Genomic DNA, 15676 nt, shown 5'->3' with positions numbered 1-15676 from the left:
AATGATTAGTGATGTTGAGCATCTTCTCATGTGCTTATTGGCCACTTGTAGATCTTCTTTGTCAATCCAAGTTCTTTGCTAATTTTGTTTTTTTTTTTTTTAATTTTTATTTATTTATGATAGTCACACAGAGAGAGAGAGAGAGAGGCAGAGGGAGAAGCAGGCTCCATGCACCGGGAGCCCGACGTGGGATTCGATCCCGGGTCTCCAGGATCGCGCCCTGGGCCAAAGGCAGGCGCCAAACCGCTGCGCCACCCAGGGATCCCTTTGCTAATTTTGAATTAGGTTGTTTGGTTTTTGTTATTATTGAGTTTTAGGAGTTTTCTATATTCTGGATATTAATCCCCTAGAAGATATATGATTTACAAATACTTTAATATACTTAACATATTTCCCAAGGCATTTTTTTCTGTCTGGTGCTTTTTATTTTTTTATTTTTATTTTTTTTAAAAGAGTTTATTTATTCATGAGAGACACAGAGAAAGAGGCAGAGACACAGACAGAGGGAAAAGTAGACTCCCTACTGAGCAGGGAGTCCCACATAGGACTCAATCCCAGGACCTTGGGATCACAACCTGAGCCAAAGGCAGACACTCAACCATTGACGCACCCAGGCATCCCTGTCTGGTGCTTTTTTTTTTTTTTTTTAAGATTTTATTTATTTATTCATGAGAGACACAGGGAGAGAGAGAGACAGAGATACAGGCAGAGGGAGAAACAGGCTCCATGCAGGGAGCTGGACGCGGGACTGAGCCCAGGACCCCAGGATCTGGCCCTGAAGCTGAAGGTGGCGCTAAACTGCCGAGCCACTGGGGCTTCCCCATCTGGTGCTTTTTAAAATAAAAAGTCACTGTGACCATATCTTCAACTGAGTCCTCACCACACTGTGCCTCTGCCCATCACAGATGCATCACACATACACAGATGCACAGACACACACACAAAATATTTTTTCTCCACTTGGCATTGATTATGCCATGTTAACAATCTTTGGCTGTGAGAGGGCCCAGAGCTTGAACCTGCAATGTGTCAAGTAGCCTTAGCCATGAACTGGAGCTAGGTTCTGCCCTGATGAAACCCTAGGCTTTTGCGTGAATGGCCTGGTTTCCTCTGCTTTAGTTACATAGATCAATTGCTTCCATCTTGAAAGAGAAGACCCGGTTGGATTTGTCAGGAGTCTGCTGTGTGCAAGACACCATGATAAGGGTGCCATCTTTGAGGGCTGGGGGGGCCTGTAACAGGCTTCTAGTCTGTGCTGGCTATTTGTGGGCTCCTGTTTCTTTGGAGCATCTGCTTATCTTAGCATCTTCCACACAGCCATGGAACATGCAGAGCCTTGCACAAGCCAGATGCTCAGGGTTTGTTGAATAAAATAAAAGTAAAAGTGATATGTGGACTGTTTGGAGTCAGGCTGTCTTGATTTTCATTTTTTGACTTAAATATCACATATCCACATGCCAACACCTTCCTGTATAACAGAGAGAAGCACCTGTGTTGGTCATGGCACAGGATCTCTTTAGGGGCAGGGCTGGGGCATCCTTGTTCTCTAGTGTACTGTATACATGTGCAAGTGTGCATATGGATGAGCACATGAGTACTTGTGTGTTCACGCACATGGATACTTACCAGGGGCTGGGCGAGCACATCACCTCAGGACAGTGATGGGACCTCTGAGAAACCCAGAGATGAATACAGTAGACCAAGTTGTTCAAGTTGTAAGGACTCTTCCTAACTATAGAAAAGTTTACAAAGACTCCCACATGAGTTTAATTGACCTTTTAGCATTTGTAGCTCCCTATGCATTTGAGGACCTTGTGCAATGGTTCCAAAGCTCTCCAGATCTGGTGATCCACTTCCTGAGTAGACATTAACACTGGAAAGGGATGAGTACTGTGAACATTTGACATTTTAGCATCTTTCCCCCTAAAACTCATGACTAAAAAGCATTACTTCTCTAAGCAACGCATCATAAGCACCAGAGACCATGTCTGTCTGGCCCTCTGATGCATCTTTTTCCTCTTCCTAGGATTCAGTCTCAGGATCCTTCAAAGTCCCAACAGCAGGAGGTTTTCTTTTGCTGCAGATCCTGGCCTGAACAGTCTGAGCCCTGAGAAGAAGTTAGTTGTACCAGAAACTAATGGAATAGTTTCTGGCATTAAACCAGATCTTCCTGTGCCAAGAGGTTCCAGGAAAACTAGCACATCCCAGGATCAGGAGGAAATAAGGCAACAACTGGGGACTTTTTCCTAATGAATCTAATAAACCCTTGGAAAAATAATCCACCAATGGTCAAATATAGACAGAAACCAAAAACAACTGTGCAGGCTTTTGGAGGCATTTTTTTCCTAAAGAGAAAAATAGAAAATATTCCATGCATTGATTCTCAAAATAAATGAGAATATAAAACTCATCTATAAATACAAGAAATATATAAAAGGCACTGCTGGGTGCTCAGCTGGTCAAGCATCTGACTCTTGATCTCAGCTCAGGTCTTGATCTCAGGGTTGTGAGTTCAAGCCCCACACCAGGCTCCACACCCAGTGTGGGAAAAAAAAGAAAAAATATATATATAAAATTAAAATATAAATTCCACTACTGGTTATTTACTCAAAGAAAACAAAAAACACTAATTTGAAAAAAATACATGCACCTCTATGTCTATTGCAGCATTATTTACAATAGGCAAGATATGCAAGCAGCCCAAGTGTCCATCAATAGATGAATGGTTAAAGAAGATGTGGTATATATCTACAGTGGAACATTAATCAGCCTTAAAAAATGAGATCTTGCCATTTGCAACAATATAGATGAACCTAGAAGGTATTATGCTAAGTGAAATAAGTCAAAGACAAATACCGTATGATTTCACTTATATGGGGAATATAAAAAACAAAACAAACAAAGCAGAAACAGAGCCATAAATAGAGAGAACAAACTGATAGTTGCCAGAAGGGAAGAGGGTGGGAGTTGGGCAAAATGGGTGAAGGGGAATGGGAGCTACAGGCTTACAGTTATAGAATGAATAAGTCACGGGGATGAAAGGCACAACATAGGTAATACAGTCAAGGTAACAGCGTTGTATGGTGACAGCAGCTACTCTCGCAGTGAGTACAGCATAACATACAGAATTTTTTAATCACTATGTTGTACACCTGAAACTAATGTAATGCTGTGTGTCAACTATACTTTGGGATTTTTTTTTAATGAAAAATTTCACAGTGAAGTAAAGGAATAAGAAAGGAAAAAAAAGGAATATACAAACTTCAATTCTGTATTAGGCCAAGTAATCGCGGATGGGGGAGAAAGGAAAGATGAAATGGAGGGCAAAAAGGAATGGCACAGCAGGGAAAGGATGAGAGATGAGAGGGAGGACACAAAGAACATTAGAGACAGTAACACGGTGATAATGCAGAGGTGGAGACACCAAACACAAGAAAGCAAAGCACAATGAGCAAACAAACACCAGACTGGGATGGCTCAACAGATTGATTATGTTATTTTCAGGTAAATCACTGGTGCCATACCTTTCTATTTATAGGAGCATCTTAGAAACATGGAAAGTCAGAGCTGCAAGGACTTGAGCTCATTTTATCTAATTCCTTCTGTACTGGGTTGAATAGTATCCCCCTGAAATTCATGTCTATGTGAAGGAACCTCACAATGTGAGTCTTTTTGGAAATAGTAATTAGTAAAGATGTGGTCATACTGGATAAGAATGGGCTCTAACTCCAATGACTGGTGTCTTTAGAGAAGGCCATGTGAAGACACAGACCAGATATGTATGGAAAAATGCCTTGTGTGACAGAGGCAGGGATTAGTGACTTAGCTGCAAGCCAAGGGTTACCATCGATTACCAACAACCCAAAAGCTAGAGGAAGCAAGACAAGAATCTTCTCTAGAGCCTTTGGAGGGAGTATGGCACTGTGGGCAACTTGACTGGGGACTTGTGGCCTCCAGAGCAGAGGGAGAATACATGTTTCTTGTTATAAGTCAGAGTTTATGGTTATTTGCTATGGCAGCCCTAGAAAATGAATACACCTTGTTTTGTAGAAGAGCTTGAGGGTATGTGACATCTCCAAGGTTACAGAGTCAAGTGGTAGCCAATATCCTATTGCAACTTGGTTTTCCTTCATCCTCTGTAAACATAGAAATCATTTTTCTCTTCTATTCTCAAAATTCATGTTGAAATACAAATTTTTTTCCCACTGAATTTTGAAATCTATATGATGGGGACAATTCAGGTTTTAGAAATACTTTTAATTATTTTTTTTAAGATTTTGTTTATTTATTCATAAGAGAGAGAGAGAGAGAGAGAGAGGCAGAGACACAGGCAGAGGGAAAAGCAGGCTCCATGCAGGGAGCCCAATGTGGGACTCGATCCCGGAACTCCAGGATCACATCCTGGGCCAAAGGCAGGGGCTAAACCGCTGAGCCACCCAGGGATCCCCAGAACTATTAAGTTTTTTTTTTTTTTTTATGATAGTCACAGAGAGAGAGAGAGGCAGAGACATAGGCAGAAGGAGAAGCAGGCTCCATGCACCGGGAGCCCGACGTGGGATTCGATCCCGGCTCTCCAGGATCGCGCCCTGGGCCAAAGGCAGGCGCCAAACCGCTGCGCCACCCAGGGATCCCGAACTATTAAGTTTTTAAGTTAATTTACTGTCTATTCCTTTGCTTTACCAAAATAGCCTAATAGCTTATTACTTTTGAGAGACTAGGGCTGTCCCTTTTTAACACTGAAATCACCATTTATTTCTTTATTTTGAGCAATTATCTCAAGGCAAGTCAAGTTCCTCTAGAGATATTGGACTTAAAACTATCCAGAAAGTAGTCTCTTTGAGAAGAAATGGGTTAATAACTCTTGGGTTTTTTGTTTGTTTGTTTGTTTGTTTGTTTGTTTGTTTTTAAAGATATTTTATTCATGTGAGAGCAAGAGAGAGCACAAGAGCACAAGCAGGAAGGTCAGAGGGAGAAGGAGAAGCAGGCTCCCTGCTCAGCAGATCTCGATCCCAGAATCCTGGGATCGTGACTGAGCCAAAGGTAGATGCTTAACTGACTGAGTCACCCAGGTGCCCCTTTTTGGGGTTTTTTAACAGACACCAAATCATATGGAGTGTACATGAGTGTTTATTTTGTAGTTCTTAACCTTGTTTTGGACCTTGTCTCTGAGAAACTGATAAAAACGGACTCTTTTCCAGAAAATTGCAGACTCTCACAACTTTTTGCCCCTACTTTCAGGGGGTTCACAGCCACCGTACCCTACCCCCCCGCCCCCCCGCCCGTGGACCCAGCTTTGGAGACTACCCTCAAATAGCTGGGCTTCCATTTCCCTGCAGTTTGCCACACGGTGGTGAACAAGGGCAGAATCTGGCCCATGGCAGAGATTCTTCTCTCCAACATGCTAATGACACACATGGAGGGGCTTAAAAATGACTGTGCTTAGGAGCTGAGTGTGGCTGAGCAACTTGCAGAAAACTTCTCCTGAAGACTCTCAAAGATGGAGTCAGGCCAGTGAGGTGCCTGGCAGAAATTTCAGAGGACAATGGTAGCTTTTTGAGAGGGCCAATTTAAAAAAACAAAACAAAACAAAAATTAGGAGGATTAATTGATCCTTGGGCTGGAAAGGACCTGGGGCCAACAGACTGTCTTCCGGCCATTCCTTGAGGACACCATCCTCTCCCTTGCCTCGGGGCCTTAGCACGCTTTCCCCTTCTGTCAGCCATGCTCACCTCACCTTTCCCGCCTGGTTCCCTTTACTGTCCCCAGGTCTTTGGTTAGACCCAATTTCCTCTTGGACATTTTGTCTGATTCCTCAGGGTCAGTGTTAGAAGCTCTTTCTCTGTGCCTGCATCAGATCTGAATTCCTCCATCTGTCTTTGTCCCTCCTATTGTAATTGGCGCTCTACGCATCTGTATCTCTACTGGATTGTGTGTTCCAGGAAGAACAGAGGCCAAGGGATTCTTACAATCTGGCCTATTTCCAACAGTGTCGGGAAAACAGAGCATGACGGAGGCAAAATAAATGGTTCAATGCAGGCATTACTGGCATTTTCGACTTGATAGTTATTTGTGATGGCCAACTGTCCTGTGCTTTGTAGGACATTTAGCAGCATCCCTGGCTTCTCTCCATCAGATGCCAGTTCCATCCCCCACCCAGTTGGGACAATTAAAAATGTCTCCGGACACTGCCCAGCGACCCTGGGAGGCAAAATCACCCTAGTAGAAAACCACTGTTTTGATGGATGAATGCTGACCTTGGAGTCACCTCTCTGATCTTGCATCTATGTCAGGGGGCAAGAATACAGTTTATGTTAATGCTGATGGAGTGCTCAGTGTCTGCTCCTGAAATGGGTGGGTGACCTCTTGTCAGAGGGGAAAAAAATTCCACTCTGTGGTTGCAAAGGAGTCCTTTAGTGACATTACAATCTGAGGACACGAGAGGGAGCCCTGACCGCCGAGGAGAACCTGGCCTCTCCCAGAAAGGGTGACTGTCGCTATTCTTCAGTGATGAGCTCTGGTTTAGATGCTTGGTTATGCCATCAGGTTAGGACAGCTGAACCAGGATCTTGGACTTAGATTTTTAGCTACTGAATCTACTATGAAAGATCCCTGCGTGTGTGATTTCCCTCTCAGAAATATAGATGAGAGGAAAAACAAAGATCCCCTTATGCTCCATAAATAAGTTATAAGCAATAGGAACTGCTTTTAAGTTATAAGCAGTCCCAGCTTCCATGGCAATGGCCTTGCTTTGATGGCAGCAGGGACTGAGGAGTTGTCACGATGGCTGTGGGTTCTCTCCAGATCAGCACATCAACCATCAGATTTGAAGTTCATTACAGACCATTTCATCCTTCGCCTCCAACCTGAGTCCATGGCCCTGGAATCTGGGAAATTATATGACATTTTTGTGATACAGCTTTGTGTGTGTGTGTGTGCATGTGTGCATGTGAGAGAGTCCCTAGCTTTCATCTTATTTTCAAAGGAGCCTAAACTCTCCAAATGTTAAGAACCATTAGTCCAATCTCCTTATTGTGAAGAAGAACCCGAAGCTCAGAGGTTAAGAGGCTCCTTCACGTTTCTGTGGCTGTCATGTGGCAGAATCAGGACCGTACTCCATGGCTCCCTCTGCCTTCAGGCCCAGGAGGGTGGTGTTCTGATGGGGACCCAGACTCCGGGACAGTGAGGTCTGGTCTGAGGCCACTGAGGCTGGCTTAGAGGGGTAGGAGGGTGCTTTGCCAGTAGGGTTACCAGATAAAATATGAGATGCCTAGTGAAATTTGAATCTCAGATAAATGAATACTTTTACAATATAAGTACACCCCAAATATTATGTGGGATATACTTACATTCAAAAGATATTCCCTGTTTATCTAAAATTCAAATTTAACTGAGCATCATGGATGTTTTTGGTTTTCTTTTAAAGATTTTATTTATTCTGGAGAGACCCACAGAGAGAGGCAGAGATGTAGGCAGAGGGAGAAACAGGCTCCCTGCGATGAGCCCAATGTGGGACTTGATCCCAGGACCCCAGGATCATGATTTGAAGGCAGATGCTCAACCACTGAGCCAGCCAGGCACCCCTGTTTTGGGGTTTTGTTGTTGTTTTTGTTGTTGTTCAACCTGGCAACCCCATCTGCCAGGGACAGCCTGCAGGCTTTGGCTTGGGACGCTGAGGCACTAGCCAATGGATATTAATGACTCAGTGTTTGACCCTCAGACTACCCCTGGCCCTGCCTTCAATGAAGGCCACAGAAGCCCCTGGCCTGTGTGAGATAGCCAGCTGATAAGACCCGCTTGGTTCTTTGTGACTTCAGAAGGTCCAGAGTCCAAGCACTAGCTATTCTATAGGAATGCAGCCTCTTAGAAGATGACATCTCACAGGTCCGGGAAGAGGAAAGATCAAATTTATTTAATACAAAACCTTGCAGCTGTGTCACTGAGGTGGAGGGTGGGTGTGTGTGGGGGTAAATGGTTTCCGTTAGGTCTGCTCACTAGTGAAATCCCACCGCAAGATGGCTGCATCTTGGCTACTCGTCCACTCACTCAAGGCACCATCAGAAACATCTTAAGACCTCAGAAGACCATTTCTTTAGCAAGGAATAAATTAAAAAAAAAAATTAGTGAGAAAAGTATGCATTTCGTTTTCCTATTAAAAACAGTATTTGCTGTAGGCAAACAGCTTCCTGTCTTGAAGCCTTCAGCATGGTAAGAAAAGAAAGAAAGGGTATAAAAAAACAGCTTAAGAACATCTGTGCTCCGTCCAACATTGTTTTCTATTTTATGCATTGCCCGGAATGAACCTTATCTTCAAGTGGGCATCTCACAGGGGTGACTCCCAGGCAGCTTTGTTTCTGCATCTGTGGCAGGTGAGGTCATGGAGGGCACCGGGTGCAGCTGTCTGCTGGGTGCCATGCACTTCCAAGGACCAAGGACTACCCAGAAGCATAGGCCTTTGAAGGACCAAAGGCAAAGAGAAAAATGAGCCCCTAAGCCAGGCCGTTCACTGGAAGTGATCGACTACAAAACAAAAATGGTTTCTGTGTGTGAAGATAACTAGGAAAAGTTCTTTATCTCTGTACAAGAGAAAATATTCAAGTTTCAAAATATCCCAATGACCTGTTTACCCTGAATCTTCTGCGGCTCTCAGCTCCTGAGGATGCTCCAACTTGGTGAGAGGGGGGCCGGGTAAGAATTGACCAGCCCCTCTGTATCTCTTTATGCCCCACAGAAATGTAGTAGGATGGATTAAGGACTGGTGACTTGGCCTGAGGAATTGCTATGTTCAGTGGGAGCAGGGCAGATTCATAAATAAGTGCACAGAGCTCTCGGAATACAGGGATCATCTGCTCTTCTTGGGATGTGATGTCCTCTCAGGGAGGAGCGTCTGCTCCCGTGGTCCTAAGTTCCGTCAAGGGAGCCTTCCGTTCTCTGTAGGAACAAGACAGAAGACAAGCTATGGTCATACCCTTTAGGACTGAAGACGAGCCTGGTGGAAAGAGATGTCAAACTGCAGACAGCACTTGACAAAGGAACCCCAAAGCAGTGCTATGTTGGGCTGGTACCTCCACCCTGGAAGGCCAGCTCTCACCCACACTTTTCCCTTTTGTCTATCCCAACTCTGCAGGGCTGCAGCCTTCACTCCCTGGAGACATGTTCCACATTAGAATATCAACCAGCTTTATCAGGCAACTTACTGTATGTACACCCAGTGCTAGGTCCTGTGGGTGCTACACTTACACACAGAGCAAGTCTACTAAAGTTAAGAGAGATCTGGCTTCTTGTTCCAGCTCTGCTTCTAACATGAGATGAACCTTCTCTGTCTGTTTTTTAATTGCAAAGTCGAAGGGCTTCTACATGGATAAATGTTGAAGACATTACACTAAGTGAAAGAACCCAGAAGCAAAAGGAACAAATATTGTACGATTCTATTTACATGAGGTCCCCTGAGTAGTCAAACTGATAAGAGCTAGAAAGGAAAACTCTGGTTCCCAGGTGCTGGGGGGAAGTGCAAATGGGGAGTTAATGTTTAATGGGTAGACTTTTGGTTTGGAATGATGAAAAAGTCCTGTGGATGGATGGTGGTAATGTCTGCACAACACTATGAATATACCTAATGCCACTGAACTATAACTTAAAAATGGTTAAAGTGGTAAATTTTGTTGTATGTTTTGTGCAAAAGGAAAAAAAAAGGTTCCACATGCCATCTTGTAATGTTTTCTAGCTGCTTTGCATGGTATTTTTTGACACCTATGCATTCACCAGTGACTGGACCCCCACCTGACCCAAGCGCTATTATCTATATGGAGGATGCAAGAATTTTATATCCTATTCATTACTGACACACGGTGCTACCACGTGGAAGAGGTCCTAACAAGCTGCAGGAGGTTTGCAAGAGGCCTGAGCTAAGCCAGAGAAGGTCTTCATGGAGCCGGCCTCCAAGGTGGGGCAGGTATAGAGACAAATGGATGTAGAGGGGCAAGAGTGGGGCAGGTGGAAAATGCTGGAGCTGAGGGGCCCTGGGCCCCAAAGGGCAGGCAGCAAATGAGTCCATGACTCTGGACCCTCTGTGAGCACAGGGCTCCCTGCTGCAGGTGGACCTCAAGGAAGCAAGAGTGGGGGCAGCTGTGGGGATTAGCCAGGTCTTGAAAGCCCCGTGGCCAGGCTGGTTGGCTCCCAGAGGGTGGGCTGAGCTAGAGTCCCTGTTTTGTTCTGGCTCTGCCACGTCTGAGGAGACTCTCAGAACAGGATGCAGGTCCAAAGGGCTCCAGCTGGCAGGTCCAGGCTCTGCCTCTCCTTTGCCAGGAGAGACACTGACAAGTGGGCCAAGAGAGTGGTGTTGGCCCCCGAGGGCTGGAGGCCTGCCAGCCTTGGCAGCTACCTTCCCTTCATTTCTTCCGCTTTGCCCAGAGGGGTGACCCTGATGTCCAGCCTTCCTGCAGGCCCCAGACCAAGTCCCTCCCTAGACACCTCTGCTCTCCTTCACCAGGCGAGGTGAGTACTGCGGATGGAAAGGGCTGGGCCACAGTCAACCGGACCTTGAAATAAAGGTTAACATGCGCACATCCAAGACCTGTCCTTCCAGGGGCTTAAATCAGTGGCCAGCTGTCAGCCACTCAAGAACAGCCTTGAAATCGCCCCACTTCTAGACAGAACATAGTGTGGATGCTCTCAAAGGTCATTTTGCTTCTAATGGCCCTTTCTGCTTCTAGAATGTATGTGCCCCTTATAGAGCACTTCCAGTAAACCAAGTCTGTGCTAGGTATTCATTTAACCCTCGCAACTACCAGGTGGTGGTGGGATGGTTATTACCTCCGATTTACAGGTGAAGAAACCAAGGCCTCCAGGAGTTTAGGTTAGGTTTTAAGGAGGTAGGAGAGAGGGGTGGGATCTCTGGTTCCTAAGTCAAAGCCTGGCTTTGGTTGAATTCTGTAAAGAGGCCATTTCAGGGCCAAGTGATATAAATCCCCCATCCATACCTCATGCTGCCAGTGATGAAGAGACCTTTACATAGATAATCATAGATTATCTGGCTGGCTCCCCAGAGGGAAGGAGGTCAGTTGTGACTGGGGAGCCGCCTTCTTGCAATAAGAAGGCAAGGCTTTCTGCAAGATCCTGGGCCTCAAGAAGGTTCACCCCTTTCATGTAAGTACGAGGTGTTCTCTTTCACATTATCTGTCTGCCTGGGCCACAAACACAATTTATAAACAAGGCAAAAAACGGCAGAGGAAAAATGAAGTCAGAATGTGCCATTGAAGCAAGTCAAACAATACTAAATTAGTATTTGGCTAAGTGGCTATCTCATTGTTAAGATATTTCCTCCAGTGTGTTTTCAGAAGCAACGGCCATTAAACAACTGGGAATGATCGCCAGGTTTGATTTCAGGAAGGAAATCCCCTCCCATTTCCCTGCTGGGCAATTCAATTAATTTTCTCCTGACCCTCACCAGCTGATCATTAGCAAAACTAGACCTGCTTCTTTTATAAACAAAATGCATTTGCTTAAAGATTTGAAATCTCTTTCCCAACGGCTGGGAACCCCTGAGCTCCCGCCAAAAGACTATTATTTGAGATGGCAGGCCTGGCTGTATGAGCTCTCGGGGGCATCCTGGGAGCAGACTCCTGGACCCACGGGCCAGCTTCTGGGGAAAAGGAAAGTTCTATCTGTCCTGGAGCTCAGTGCCTTTGTCCAGGGTCACCGTTTGGATTGAAGACAAAGTAAATAAGTCAGTCCCGCAGGCCCAGCAGACCTGCCTTGGGTGAACACAGCTCTGTTTATTGTAGTGAGAGCATCTCTTTATCTGGATCCCACACTGTCCATGAAGCAAAGTTCTTACTTTCCACTTTCTCAAGGCCATGACAGCTGGAACAATGATGTCACTTTTTTGAGGGAGTCTGGGAAACCTAGATTCTAGTCCTGGCTCTGCTACTACCTAGCTGGGTGACCCTGGGCAGGCTGTTCTAACAACCTGGCCCTCAGTTTTGTCCCCTGTACATTGGGACCCCTGCCCTACCAATGCAAGTCTCTGGTTTCAGGAGTCTGGGTGGGATTAGGCTAGAAAAAGACATTTATTTCATTCCTCTTTTCCTCAAATTGATAGCTTTCCTCCATAAAAAAGAATGTCAGTGGTTTCCTGCCCATCAAAGGCATAATGAGCTATTTTATAAAAATTCAGACTCCAGGAAGACAAAGGAAGCCGGGGGCCCATTGCAAGGGCTATCAGCAATCTTGCAGAAAATTCTTCCCAAACTTTAAAGAAGCAGTTCCTCATTTCTCGAGGTACTAGCTCCCAGTTAGTTAACCCCTGCACTGTTGGAGAGATTGTAAGGTTGGGAGTGGGAGGACAGGGGGAGGCAGGTCTTAGCAAAATTTGAACTGGGACCTCTACATTTAAAAAAAAAACATTCCATTTGCCAAGTAGTGGCTTCCTAAATTCTCAGTTTCCTACAGAGTGAAACCTCATAATGAGGTTTGAGACCATTGCTTGCAAGCCCTAACTGACCTCTTCCTAGCACTTGTTCCCACACCCTTTCCCCTCCCATTCTGAGCTGCTTGGACTGCTCCTCCCCTCATACCTCAGCTCCTGCTGATCTTTCTACCTGGACCTGCTAGTCAGACTCATTCCTCATGGCCTGCTCCAGTGACCCCTTCCTTGGGGAGGAAACAGCTAACCAGGCTGGTCTCTCTTCCACATTTCCATAGCGTCTGGTGACCACCTTGCTTTATTAGTATTAACTCATCTCATTCCCTCACTGGGTCAAGGACTTTGAGTGGCCTCTGTGGCAGAGGGCCTGGTGTGTTGGGGTGACCGGCATAGGTTCTCAGAGTTCAAAGCTCAAATGAGCTGTGGGTTCCTACCCCCCTCAAGCATGTCTGCCCCCCCAACCCCCTGACCAGTCTACTTCATTTCCAAAACCTCAGCCTAGACTAGGAGGAAATGTACACTTCAATTATGGGGAGCTAAGTACCCTAGATTCTCAATTCTATGGGGAGGGGAAATTCTGTCTTCATAGGAGGGCCGTGATATAATGATAGAAATGGTGGGAGAGAATATTTGAAATTACAATAGGCCAGAATGTCTGGCCAACCTGACCACACCTTCACTGTCCCAGGCTAGTTCTGAGTTCCCTGGGGCTCCTGGTCTAAAACAGATGGGGCCAGTGTAGGGGTGTGATAAGTGGGAACGCAGAACCTGGGTGAGTTTGGAAATATTGCATTGTTTAATGGACTATTTTTTTAAAAATGTTTATGAAATGTGTACTTACAGAATATCTGTTTTCCATGAAATCTGCAAAACAAAAGATAACATGGAGGTGAGCAGTGCACTGAGCACCTTAGGCTCCCCCATCCCCACAATCTCAGGAACTGGGTGGGTAAAGGAAGGGGGGCGGTGCAGAAGGAGATGCCAGAGCCACAGGTTTACTGGGTGCTCAGCGGGATGGCTCCTTTGCCCACAGACAGCTTCCTCTAGACCCTGTCGCTCCATGTGAACAGTATATAAAATCCTTGGCAGCTCATTGGACATTTAAAACAGTTTAAATATATATATTTTTAAAGTAATCTCTACACCCATCGTGGGGCTTGACCCTAAGATTAAGTATCACATGCATGTGGCACCTGGGTGGCTCAGTGGTTGAGTCTCTGCCTTTGGCTCAGGGCATGATCTTGGGGTCCTGGGATGGACCTGCACTGACCTGCTCCCTGTGGGGAGCCTGCTTCTCCCTCTGCCTATGTCTCTGCCTCTGTGTCTCTCATGAATAAATACAATTACAAAAAAAAAAAAAAAAAAAAGAGTCACATGCTTCACTGAGCCAGCCAGGTACCCCTTAAATACTTTTTTAAAAATTAGTACTGCATGTTATTTCAGGAAAAAAACTGAAAACTCCAGTGAAGTAGAAAGTAACGGATAAACATGATCTCTGGTTCCACCCTTCAAACCCTGTTGCCGCTCTTGTCTTCCAGTGATTTTCTGCTCTCAAGAGGCTTTTTTTCTGAGTTCAGATATACAATATAGGCCATTTTATAGCCTATCCTTATTACATAACACAATTTTATAAACATTCTCTGGCACCTTCTTAAGCATAATTGGTAGAAGCTGCATAATAATTGTTAAATAGATGTGTACTTGTTTACTTCTCCAGTTCATTACTTTAAAAATTTAGGTTCTTTCCAAGTTTCTACTATCCTCTTTGGGAATAAAGCTATTCCCCTATTTCATACTAGTTTGTCCATTCCCAGGAGTGGGATCAGGGGGGCAGAAGGTATACACATTTCTAATGCTCTTGGGATATATGACCCAAGGGTTCTCTGAAATGGGAGGGCCACCCCCTGCCCTGCCCATGGAGAGACTCATCCCAACACTGTCTTCTTCTCAGAGTGCACGCTGGGACTGGATGACCCTGCCAGGCTACAGTGATGAAGATGGGCCTGGCCAAATGTCAGGAAGATCAGAGTGAGGTGAAGAAAGGCCAGTAAGAACAGAAAACATTGTGTTGAGGGTGAGCCAACCCTGCCTGTGTTAGGGACAGTTTTCACCAAAACACACAAGAGAGGGCTGTGGTTTGCCTGTTTGAGAAGGACCAGGCCTCACTAGCAGCTGTTTCTAAATGGGCCCTGGTCCATATTGTTGGGGCTTATTCCCCCAAAGAGCCCCTTATGGACATAGACCTGAAGACAGAGAAGTCATGGGACTTCTTGTTGTCTGGGGAAGGTCCCAGGAGGAGATGTGGGTATTGGGGATGGTTGCCAATCTTGAAGGTGGTGGAGGTAATGGCAGGAGGGCCCTTACCCACCCCCTCTGAGTCCTCAGTGTTACTAGGGGGATGTACTCCAATGGGCCTCAGTTTCTGCCCCGCTGCCTAACCTGAGTTTTGGGCAGTCTCAGGGCCCACCTGTCACAACGGTAGTCACAGCCCTTCTGTTTCTTTCTCTAATTTAAAAATATCCTGTTTCCAAAAGTCCACTTCCCACTCAAACCCTGTCTTATCACAGCTCTATTGTGCGTCCCCTTGAGAGGGAACAGGGCCAGAAGTTCCTAAGGGGCCCCCTTCTGTCCTGGCTGGGCCAGAGGCAGACGTCAACGGCCAAAAGGATGAATCAGCCTGACTGCGAAGTCGAGCCATTGTGTAAACTTCCACGCATTGAGTGAGGCATGGGCAGCACTCCCACCTCCAACCCAAATCTGACCTGGAAGGACCTGAAGGACCCCCATGCTTCCCACCCCCCAAAACCCCAAGGGCTCTGGAATGAGACACAAGAAAGAAAGAACCTTAGGCTGTGTTTCCTAAAGCAATATGAATATAAAAAACTTCTAATATGCTGAAAATAGTGAGGGAACCCTAGGTTTATGCACACTTGTAGTTTCTGCTTCTTTTTGGTAAGAGAGCAATCACCACAAAAATAGAATCTGGTGGGGGCACCTGGGTGGCTCAGTCAGTTAAGCTAAATGTCTGCCTTCAGCTCAGGTCATAATCTCAGGATCCTGGGATTGAGTCCCTTGGCAAGCTCCCTGCTCAATGGGGAGTCTGCTTCTCCTTCTTCCTCCACTTGCTCTCTCTCTCTCTCGTCTCAAATTAATAAATATTAAAAAAAAAAAAAAAAAAAAAGAATCTGGTGGGTAGTACCAATTTTTTTTCCAGGGTGCTTTTTTACCTTCTTGGATTCTAAAGTAGGAAATAGC

General features: G+C 45.5%; 1 protein-coding gene across 4 annotated transcripts in view; it reads right to left on the bottom strand.

The window, feature by feature from the left end:
• Window positions 1-7882: 7882 nt before the first annotated feature.
• PECAM1 (platelet and endothelial cell adhesion molecule 1) overlaps window positions 7883-15676 on the bottom strand; it is a 53341-nt gene continuing 45547 nt past the window's right edge. For 2 of the 4 annotated variants that reach the window (XM_077853780.1, XM_077853782.1), the window contains 2 exons: window positions 13263-13285; window positions 7883-8928 (listed from right to left, as the gene is read on the bottom strand). In XM_077853780.1, coding sequence (XP_077709906.1) covers window positions 8899-8928; window positions 13263-13285 — 53 coding nt within the window. In that variant the 3' untranslated portion in view covers window positions 7883-8898. The remainder of the gene's footprint in view (window positions 8929-13262; window positions 13286-15676) is intronic. The other 2 variants (XM_077853781.1, XM_077853783.1) reach the window with 1 other exon arrangement.

Source organism: Canis aureus, chromosome 16 (genome assembly GCF_053574225.1).
Source record: "Canis aureus isolate CA01 chromosome 16, VMU_Caureus_v.1.0, whole genome shotgun sequence".
In the NCBI taxonomy this organism is placed as follows: Eukaryota; Metazoa; Chordata; class Mammalia; order Carnivora; family Canidae; genus Canis; species Canis aureus.
The sequence above is the reverse complement of the archived record's forward strand: the minus strand, read 5'-3'. Positions and strand labels throughout refer to the sequence as shown.